The sequence below is a fragment of the Temnothorax nylanderi genome, unplaced genomic scaffold, assembly GCF_030848795.1.
Source record: "Temnothorax nylanderi isolate EJ_2023f unplaced genomic scaffold, tnyl_v1.0 TNYL_tig0043_pilon, whole genome shotgun sequence".
Classification (NCBI taxonomy): Eukaryota; Metazoa; Arthropoda; class Insecta; order Hymenoptera; family Formicidae; genus Temnothorax; species Temnothorax nylanderi.
In genome coordinates, this window is record NW_027249105.1 from 446676 (window position 1) to 458316 (window position 11641).

At 38.2% G+C, this 11641-nt stretch overlaps 2 protein-coding genes across 2 annotated transcripts in view; one reads left to right on the forward strand and one right to left on the reverse strand.

Annotated features, from left to right (window-relative positions):
- The window catches only part of Blop (blue-sensitive opsin), a 230374-nt gene that overhangs the window by 7936 nt on the left and 210797 nt on the right, over positions 1-11641 (forward strand). The gene's annotated exons all lie outside the window — the stretch shown is intronic.
- Positions 247-7301, reverse strand: Meng (serine/threonine-protein kinase meng-po). The gene is made up of 2 exons (XM_071704638.1): positions 6921-7301; positions 247-3549 (listed from the first exon to the last, which is right to left on the reverse strand). Exon 2 carries the CDS (start codon positions 3547-3549, stop codon positions 2383-2385), a length of 1167 nt encoding a protein of 388 aa, XP_071560739.1. The 5' UTR covers positions 6921-7301; the 3' UTR covers positions 247-2382.

The window sequence follows — 11641 nt, forward strand, 5'->3', positions numbered from 1 at the left end:
GTTGCTTTTGGTGTCAAGCTTCAACAACAAAATCATGGTTTAACAAACACAATCTTATCTGATAGATAAATTAATACAGGAAAAAAGTCTATTTGACGAAAATATTATTAATAATAAGTAGCAATAATTAATAACAAATGATAATATAACTGGTAATATAAACTAATTATTTTAATTTAGGAATAAGTAAAATATACATATATATATATTGAAATAAGGATTGTGTGTGTTGAAAAATTAAAACACTTATTGTATCAATTTTATACAATTTTAAGATTTATTTCGATATATACAAAACATTGCTTTGTATTAATGGAGGCTACGCGCGCTAGCTTCCTTGTGAAAGTTTCTCATTTATCTGATCACTCAGTCAATTCGGACAATACGGAGGAATAGCAGGGAGATAATAACGTTTGTCCGAATATTGTCGAGTAGCGACGTCATAATGCTCGCGCGTGTATACTCCCACATTCAACGTACAAATATATAGAAACACGCATTCGCATGGATTCCGATCGTTAACGCGTTCTTACGCCGATCCTTATGAATGTACAATTCATTCGGATAATGATCCACTTGTGGGATCCTAGGAAGAGTCTCACACGTTGCGATTTATTTACTGCTGATTTTATGTCTGCGAAATCGGATAAAAATAAACCGTCTTTTTTTTTCAATGCATTAAGGGCTTTTCCAGTTCAGTCTTATAATTTTGCGTGCGCGCAAATTCGGATACTCGTAAAATGCAAATCAGTTCAATCGGTTTACCGTACGATCACAAATGAGAATATAGAAAACGATGTCGCTTATGTATTAATTGTAATTATAAATTTCTGATTATAACACGAATTAAATCGTGTGGATATCCAATCGCGATAAGCAAGCGATGAATTTGGCAACTGATTCGTTGCGAAACGCCCGTTTCACATGTTGTTATCCCCGGGCGTTTTAATGCGAGATCGTTAGCGAGAGACCATTCCAACTGTTGAAATCGCAACGTGCATGCAATATTAAGCTATACCTATATCACCGTTACGAAATGGCGTAACTAATTTTACAAACGGAACCTCTATGCGCTACACCATAAACTGCTACAAGAATATATGTGTACTATATTTACTTATAACATATATATGTACACACGTATATGTATATACATGTCTAGCACGAATGCGAATATATACCTGTTTATGTAAATGTATCTACAATTGTGTGATTTACATCTTGTTGATAACGATACTTCCGGTAATCGCCCATCTCACGTTGTGATCTCTATTCGCATCTTTCGGCAATGCCAGATTCTTAAACGTTTTCGGCATTTTTTTTCTCGACGCGAATTATTATTGAACTTATATTGTGATAAACATTTTAAAAGATAAAGCGATTTCTCTCAGTTTACGTAGCAATTAAAACCTGATTGTCCCCATCTGCTGGTTATTATGGAATAAGAATGGATTGTTTCCGAAAATGTTTTTACAAACTGTGCTACGTTTGGAGTTACGATCTCTGGTCTGGGAATCCCTGGATTATACAGTCTTCTTGCTTTCTTATTTCTTGCCTAACAAAGATTAGAGATTATATATCACTAAGTAATATAAACAGAAACAGATTTCAAAGTTGAATATACAAAATATCTTTAAATGGCTGTCTAACCTCACGCCTAATCGCGAGGCATAAGGCATCACTAAGACCATCAGTTTACCAGGACAACTGATTAACGCAAAAATCATATGCACCTGCATTATTGTCTCTATAGTTAGTACATCAAGCTAATTATCAGCTTATCACCATTCTTTCACAAATTCTCTCTCTCTCTCTCTCTCTCTCTCTCTCTCTCTCTCTCTCTCTCTTTCTATTTAAATAATTGTATATCACATTTACACTTAATTGCTAGAGCATCTTATGATCAAGAGATATATTTTACTTTTATTTCGAAATTCCCAAAGCAACATAAAATTCTAAATATGAAGACGTTTGAGAGACTAAAATGTCTTTTTAACATCTTGATGACATCCTTTGTATATTAAACTTTTTGGGAATATTAATTGTGACTTATCGTTTTTAACACAATGTAAATATCATTGTCTCTCGAATTTTTTTGCGATCTTCATTCTTACTAATTAAGGAAGTTCATCAATAATTGGTCCGCCTGTGATTAGATTTCGACACTCTGGAAATGTCGCTGGAACAGAGTCGTGTGTCTCGCTTTTCTTGCGGAACACTCTTCGAACGAATTTTCCGGGAAGTGTCTCTCGGCTAGGTAGCTCCAGCTGATTATTTGGCACATCTGAACGAGGTCGGCATGTAGAAGCTGCCCATTCGGAACTTAGTCGGTTCTTCCTGGGTGACCCGAAGGCACGGCTCGCTGCAAGTTCTCACTATCTCTCACATGTCCTCCGTGCTGAAGCTACCGATCAGACCCGCCTCTGTGTCCACGTTAGAATCGCACTGCATCACCCACTCCCATATCCTCTTGGTGACGACTTTCTGGTCCACCGTAGTCTCCAGGCCGTAACTGTTGAGCAACTTCCTCAGCTTGTTCTTGTTCTCGTCCACGTTGTGCCGGTCGTCCAAGATGGTGTCGAGATAGAGCAGACTGTCGCCTCGCCTGGCGAGGCTCTCGCTGACATCGACCGACGTCGACGTCGCGCTGTGGCTGATCTTACTGACGCACCACGAGTCCTTTAGATACTTGTTGATCTCGGTCACGTGCGGCCTCTTCTCCGGCTTGTGTTCAAATGCTCGCCTAAAGTATCGGAGTAGCCTAGGAGTGAAGCGACGGAAAGTCGGTGGGATTTTGGTGGTACGTCGCTTCAACCATCGTTGAAAGGCCGAGTAGTCTGGGTCTTGGATCAGGTCGGCGCTCTGCCACGGCGGGTTGCCGGTCAGGCAAACGAAGAGGACAATGCCGAACTGCCAGCAGTCCGAGCTCCTCTTGCAAGCGTACCTCTCGTTCTTGATGATCTCGTGAATCTCGGGCGGTTGGAACGGCACCCAGGTACAACGGATTTTATTCACGAGGGTGCCCTCACGCCTCGTGCAGCCGAAATCGCATAGCTTCACCTTGCTCATATCCTGCGCGAACACCAGCACGTTCTCCAGTTTGATGTCGCGATGGGCCAGTTGTTTCGAGTGGATGAAGTCGAGGGCCGAGGCAAGCTGACCAGCGATTCTCTTACAGGCGTCCTCGCTGAGCCCGCCGGCTTTCACGTTGCCGGCGAGATCGCCGTAAGACGCGTACTCCTGCGCGAAGACGAAACATTTCTCTGCTTTAAAGGCGACGGCGTACGAGCAGAGTATATTGGGGTGCGGGCTCAGGTGGTACGAGTAGTGGAACTCTCGGAAGAAATCCTTTTCCGACGTAAGTTCTTGATGAACCGCTTTCAGGACCACCCTCGTCTGGGTGGCCCTGTGCGTCGCCAATAGAACTTTCGCGAAACTACCCTCGCCTAGAGTCTTCTCCACATTGTACTCCTTCGATAAGTCCAGTTCCTCGAGAGGCACTTCTTGCACTCTGTGGATGCCTGATTCTTTCTTCTCGTGTAGCTTCATCTGGAACAAAAAAAGAATTCAAGGTTATTCTAGAAATAGATCTTTTTACTTTGGGCTCTAGATAAGTCTACATAGTATAGCGAACGATGTTTAGAACTATGAAAAATTGAATACAATAGTACGATTAGATATTTAAAGGAAATTATTTTGTTTTAATTTAAATTAATTAATTTTATTTTTAAGCATTTTAGTTTTATATTATTATTTTATTATTATCTATTTTTATTGTCATTACAACAAAGACTGATTTTTTAGTCCTTGTTATTTTTATTTCGTATAGACTGTATAGAGACTGGCGTATTCGTCCTTGCCATTTTCGTTTTGTATAGACCGCCTCCTCGTCGAGACCGGAAATTAGAATTTCATCTGTCCACATTGAAGGACATCAACATTGATTTCATACTTGGATAACTCTCTCTCTCTCTGTCAAAGGAATATTATCTTCGTCCCGTGGGAACAATGAAGCTCAGGAATATACCTACTACGCCTACAATCGTCAATGCGACAAACGTGCGACCATATTCAGGAGCGTTCCCACGCTTCCTTCCGCAAAAAGATAATATTCACACTTTTTCTCCGATTATGTAACGCGCGTTCTAGTTCATAAATAGCAACGCGTAGATCAATCGCGGTTCTAGAATATGATATATCGCGAACACGTGCGATATTGTGAGTTGTGCGAAGTAGAAACTGTTTGAAGAAAGATTCTGCCGATGACGTAAGCATTCCTCAAATGAAAATACGAATCTTTGTTCCAAAAATCTTGTTTTTCAAAGAAAGTTTACAAGACGTCAAAAAATCTGATTATTTCTTTTGACAGAGAAAATAACATAACTATAAAGCTTCATTTTCTTTAAAATGTGAAGTAAAATTTACTTTATGTAATTGTTATTTTAATTTGTGAGTTACTATTTGGAATTGAGTGTAATTCTGTCTGACATTTATGAGAAAAGCTGACGCACGATTTAAACTTTGACATGGAAGATTCAATTATAAATTGATTCAAGGAATCTACAGATGAAAGCAAGTACTGAGAACTTCATATAGATATGGCACGTGTACAACAGAAATCGCGTATTTCCCCCGGTAAAGTGCACGAACTAGAATTTATCAGAATCCATCTGTCGTTGTTGCATAACGGCAACTTTAAGCAGACATTGATCTAGGTATCTAACGATATTCCTTGCGGTTTTAGACGCCGTTTCTCTTCCAGTCACGCTCGCTGCGTGATTTCGCACGTGCGTCATCAAACGCCGCGCTGCATCTGCTCTCTCGTGTAAATGGAATCGTGTGTTATGTTTCCTGCTCGATTTTACGATCGCCCGTCTCGAGAATCGATAGTTCGGTTAGTGGAGCGCGCGGCAAGAGGAGTTTTTGGAACGTCGCCACTGGAGATAGCGATCCTCATCTTCTTCGCGCGCATCACCGTGTTGCTTTTTCTTCTACTGTTTTCTTTCGGTGAGGAGAGCTGCGCTCTCACGGTGCAGCGGAGAGCCTGAGAGTCGGTCCGGACCGGAGGGTGGCCGGGTGAACCCAGGACATTTAGACCCTCGCTAGATCAATAGCGAGGACCGTTCACGCTTTGGTCGACGGCGCGTGAATCTGATCGGTGCCGAATCTCAAAACTTTCCGCCAAGCTCTCTCTCGCACGTGAATTTTATTTTCATGACACAGCGTCGCGTATTCGCCATTAGATTTGTCGTTTAATTTATCACAATTTTAATGAAAAATAAGGCAGAGTCAATTAAGTATGATGTAAGATTGAGCGCAAATCGTAAAAGATAGTTATGTATATGGCAGAATAACAGTTGTCTTTATTTTGGGCCAGTTGAGGATAATTCGAAATGTTACATATTTAATTTACATTTTAATTTACATTTTAAAGTACAATTTAAACGAAAACTTGAAAACCAGATAAGCAGAGATGGCAAATATGGTAAATTATTGCCTTACGCCACTCAACACGCATAATCAGTCGAAATTTTTAAAAAGTCAAAAATTAATGTTTATGAAATTTTGATACCTATATACTCATATTATTTAAGTTTATTTTACAATATATTGTTATTTACTTCTGATATTATTTATGTCTGATACGAACAATTTGATAATAAAAGAATATATATTCTTGATTTTTAAGCGTTTTGAAAAAAGATTTAAGGGTTTAACAAGTTAAGGGTTAAGCTATATTCTTAACAGTTTAGAAAGATTGTTTGTTTTATATATATATCAAGCTGCAACACACAGATCATTAAGAGACATATAAACTACACGAAAACAAACATCGTTCGTTTAACGACGAACATTTATCCACTTCGAGTCGTTCAATAAATTTCTGGAGATCTGAGACACAACGTAAATGTCATCATGTGACGAAACGAATGCAGTATGACGCGACAGATTTTGTAGGTGACGATCACGTATATTTTAATAACGTAATACGTCATATCGGATACGGGAACGGGACGAAGCTTCATATCGAGAGCTCTCTCACTTTAATTATTAATGTGATACGCGAATTACATGTCCTTGTCTCGTAGGTGTGTGTGTGTTTGCTGTGCGATCTTTATAAAAACGTTGCTCATATTTAAATTCACACCTTATATGTCATACTGACTTTAATTTTGGCAAATAGATAACGGTGTCTCTCGTTTTTCTATTTTCTGTTCATTGTTTTATGTCACGGTTATTTTTTCACATTACCACCGGTTCGGACCGGTTAATTCTGACAAGCCTCAGAGGCACAAGTATATTTAGCATTTATGTTTACTGGGCACTCTATTTTAATACACGCGAGTTCACGGCGTTATACTTGTACGTGCGTGCGTGCGTGCATGCGTGCGTGCATACCGTGCATTTAATGAACCAATTTAGCTGACATATATAGAATCGACAACTTATACGCGCTACAAGTGTCACGGAAATCATCTCTGATGTTAAGTCCTTAACAAATTAAACGTTTGTAAAAGTATACTATGGTATGCTACAATTGATTATAATGTTAATTTCTTATGGTTTTTTTATTGACAATTTATTATAGTTTTTTGCATTTGTTATTTTTTTATTGTAACACATTTTACAAAAATTCATGGTCGTAATTAAGCATAGTATAATTTTGAAACATAACTTTTATAATATATCTTTAATTCTCAGCAGATACGGGAGTCTTCCAAAATCCCATCATGTAAAAAGCGGGTCTCAATATTAATGAATTCTTTTAATCGGGTTATATAAAATTCCGCCGTAAAGCTCAATAAAATTCAGTAACTGCTGAGAATTAAAGTCGGCACTAGAAAGCGCCCTGCACAGCTATAAATTAAAGTTACGCAGCTACAATGATAGCGAAGTGATAACACGACACAGATACGTACCACGCAAATTCGTTTGACAATCGACAGAAACGTCACTTCACTCTGGGTACACTGTGTTCAATGTATTATATATATATATATATCTCGATAAATACGCGTATAAATCACTCTTGTTCGACTAAATTCCGATTAGCGTGTCCTCGTTTATACATCCTCATATCGCGATGATGTCCTGACACGCGTATGTCGGCTGCTCACAAGTATCACAAACGCCGAATCCAATCAGCGCGCGTTAGGAATTATGTCAACTGTGTCCCTCTGACAATTTCGCTTTCGGAGCAGGTGTCACTTGAGAGACACGGCACAGAAATAGAGACTCCGGCGACGAGGTATCGATACGACGACGCTCGGTCACATTTCCCGTGGTGCGCGTATCTCAAACGTCTGGAGCGTCGTGACGCTCCGCGTCGCTTTTATAGACCCGGTCGGGAGGTGCGCAGACGTGGATTGTAAAAGGGTGCGAGACACACGACAACCGCCGGTTGTAGGACGAACGTAACGCCGCGTCGTGCGATGGCTTTTTTTAACGAGCGCATTATGCGAATCGACGAGTCGCGTCGTTACGGTGAGACGGACACTTCGATAAATAGAGGAAGTTACCTGGGACGGGATATACCGCAGAATTCTTCCACGTGCCGCCATTGATCGATTATGCGCTATCCTTAGTTACGAATTGCCATATTCATGTTCATATAAAAAAAGTTCTATCTTGTCGATCAAATTGTTGGTTTATGATAATTACAGAAGAATCAATACATATTAATCGTATATGCAAGTTGGATTTCTTTTTTATTTTGTTTGCGTTAAGTCGCGTTAAGTCCATTAATTTTTCGTAACCGAATATATTGCTTACGTGTTCAATAATAGCGCATTCTCGAGATTTAGGTACAAGGACTCGATAACTATTCACGAATAATAAGAATTCCTTGCGAGCGAGAACGATGTGTGAGATAATAAGTGGAACCTTATATAAAAATTGAGATTGACCTATAACATTTTTTTCTTACTGATTTGTAGGAACGAAAGACATTAATACCCGTCTTTTATTCTTTTAAGTCGCTCTTTATTGTCTGCCTGACTGTGAATTTTGCAAACATAAAGCCATTTTGGTACCAGTCGAATCCACAAAGTATATTTTTGTACCTGCACGAATGGATTATTGACACGGATCGACTTAAAGTGAATTTATTGACTTTCCGCCGCCAGTCTAATAGTCCAGCTTCCATGAATATAAAGCTAAATAAGAGAGGAATAAACGTCACGTGACTACGATCGACTTTTACAATTTATCGTAATTATATTTTTTTTGCATGCATCTATCGCGTTGTAATTTTAGAAAGTTTTAGTTATTGCTATCTATGATCGAAAATGATCTAAATGTAAAAGATTAAAATGTGTCCCGGATTTATTAAAAATTTCACACTTGTCTCTTGCAAATATGTTTTACCCGATATCATTTTCTTAAATTTAACAACATGGACGTTGTTAAATAATGCAGATTACGCGTTCGTCGCGAATCCGAATTTACACCTGAAAGTATTTTTAAAATGTATGTCAAGTATACGGAGAGTCCATAGAGATGTTCGGCTGTGTACAGCCGGATATTAAAGATATAAATAGGATAAACGGTCGATGATTAGTACAATGGAAGTAAAGTACAAGTGCAAGTTATTGTGTAATCATGTTGAATCATCGATTCGCATTTTCTAATTCGCAACTTACGCGAAAGATCTTGACGTCGGCAAATTTCGAGAAACAGAAAGAATCTAGGTTGCACGAAAATATATTGGCGTCATCGAACTTGTACATTTACGTGGGCATGTATCTACAAGTCCCATGGAACAGCAAGTAGAACAACGTGGTTGATTTATGTGGAAATCCCGAGGCAATCGTATACATTGACTTTTATTAGCAATAAAAAATTAACTTCCAAATAAATGACGAAATTGTGTAGCGAACCTTGCTTCGCGGTAGTGTCCGTCTTTACCTATAATTAGATTTTCGCGGATGCGGCTATTGTCTATTTTACGAAGCAACTGACTAACCGTGCAACACTAGTCTCGTGCGCTTGCCAAGTAGCCATTGAACTTTAAGAACATTTATCATTCGCGCGGACGACTTCTTCCACGATTATTCTTTCGCTACATGAACTTTGTCATCTAACGATACTTGGAAGTTTGCAGGAAAACGTAATTCACGCCCAACTCTATATATCTCACTAAATCCAACTTAAGCCATTTCTGGTAAAAATATATTTTTTGTCGCTGTTGAGTAAACAAAAGTACACGAGACACCACCATTAGAGTGGCTGTATCTCGAGGAATTCTCCGAATAGACTGCAGAGTGAATCCGAATCAGACTGAGAAGCGAATCAGAACGGAGGACGAAAAAAAAGAAAAAAAAACAGCTGAAAGGAAAGAGGAGGAGAAAAAGATATAAGGGCGGACTTGTGTCGAAGAGGATTTACCTTCGATATACGTCTGTGAACGTGATCCACCTACGCAAGGGCAAACACAGATACACATTGATCTCGCCCACGTGTGGATCCGCGAGACGAAAGCGATTCAATCGTACACACATACACAATAATGACGCAATTTAGGAGTAAAAAGGGACGTGCAAGAAGAAGGACAAGAGCGAAAACTCTCGCGGAGCTGCCACCGCGACCGAATTGAGAGTCGGCATATAATTATCGAGTCGACGGTTTCGCGGAACGCGGTTGACGAAACATCTATATTGGAGAACCGCGAGATCTTCATCGCAAACTATGGTACATTCGGGTCTCGAGCTCTTCTTTATTCCTCGACATTTTATTGTGTATTTTCTCGCGCTCTAATATCTTCTAGCTGAATTTACTTTCTCTTAAATGAAATTTTGGTGGAATATTATAATTTATAATGTATAAAAATTGTGTGTGTGTGTGTGTGTGTGTGTGTGATAAATAGTTCAATATATTTAATAAAGAGCTTAATTACAGTTCTCTACTTCCACACGCTTTGTCAAGTATTATATATTATGATTTCTGACGTTGGATTTTGGTGATCTTCAGATTAGTTTCTTCGTACTATTTACTTTGCAACTTTCTAGATTCTAAGAGATTTCGCAGTTTTCGCAAACTCGAAGAGTTGATTTAACTTTGGCTTGGTTTAATGAATCTCTAAGGACGCCTATGTTTTTGCCGTTATTTCCACGCGCATTAATCATTGCAGCTATAATAAACAAAAATACATACATGATACATAGCATCACTATTGAAAAATAAGATATGATTCTGCGAAGCTGTACTTTGTCGAGCTATCTTCTTTTTCTAGCAAGCTTTGATTTTCCTCGTGGCTTTCCTTAGATTCTTTATCTTTTCCATTTATTATTTATTGACAAGTTTAATCTCAACTTTAATAACCAGTTATATAGGCTATTCCTTATTGAGCTACTTCATAATTTCCATAGTCTATCCGCTTTTCGAGCAAATAGAACGTTACGATTAAATATCGCGACAGGGAGAAATAATAAATAATAAAAAAGATATAGAAGATATAGAAAATGGGAAAATATTTTATTTATTTTTATAATTTATTTTATAATTCTGGTTTATTTCACTTCTATATCGTCTACGTAGTTGTTTTAAAGTTATCTAATTATTAATCTTAATGGTCCACTTTTAAGAGATGGAGCCCTTTCTTCCTGTTCTATGTAGTTCAGGTGAACCTCGCGCAATATTTTATATGCTTCTTTAATTGCGCAGTAGCTGTTTCGCATTTGCGGGAACGACAAACGGCGTATTGGCGCCAGGAGATTATCGTCCGAGAGAAAAGAGCAAACATACGGTCCATGTTGCTTACTTACCTTAACACCGGTATAACGTGCGTCAAACTGCCTATTTTTAGTCTTCTCTGTTTTCACTTTTCAGTTAGAACGTTAAGAAAAAAACGGCAGCGCATGAAGCAGGTGCCGAAACGCTGCGAATAGTAGCAACACGGTGGAGAGACGACGATGACTAATTTAAGAGTCGCGATGTACGCATTATTTTAATGCACCCGATCGAATGCGCTGTACGTGCGTTCGTCGCTTCCACTCGAGGGTCGTTTGAATCGTTTATACAGGGATAGCCGCAAATTCATGTTTATATATGCTTCATATGATAAGATGTATCTAATAAATTCGGAAGCGAGTTGTTCTAAGCAAAAAACGTCGAAAAATCAAAAGCCTTTAAGTAACTTAAAGTAACTAGAAATAAAGAGTGAAATTTGAAGGTTGTTAATAGAATCAATAACATATTGAATCGCCGCTAACAAAATTGGGAGTGTACTAGATCGTATATTTAAAAAGGAAAACTGTATGTTAAAAACAGAGATACAGATGGTATGATATCCTACGTTTATAATCCGCGTCATTAAATAAAAAGCGCAAAATATTAGATGGGATTTTATCCTACCAGCATTCGGCGATATAATTTGTTATTTGACTATCAGCTTCAAAACAGCTTCGTGAAATATTTAACGAAATATTTATATTCGCGAGAATTGTACATTATTTGCTGAAAATTGTCAAATATTCCAATGTGTGTTTCGAGGTCTCTTTCTTTATTCTCCTTTATTAATTTATACAAAATTCTTTAATACAATTCTTATAAAAAATACAATTCTTTAATACAATTCTTATAAAAATATAATTATTTAATACAATTCTTATAATACTATGATTACATTACATATAATTTATTT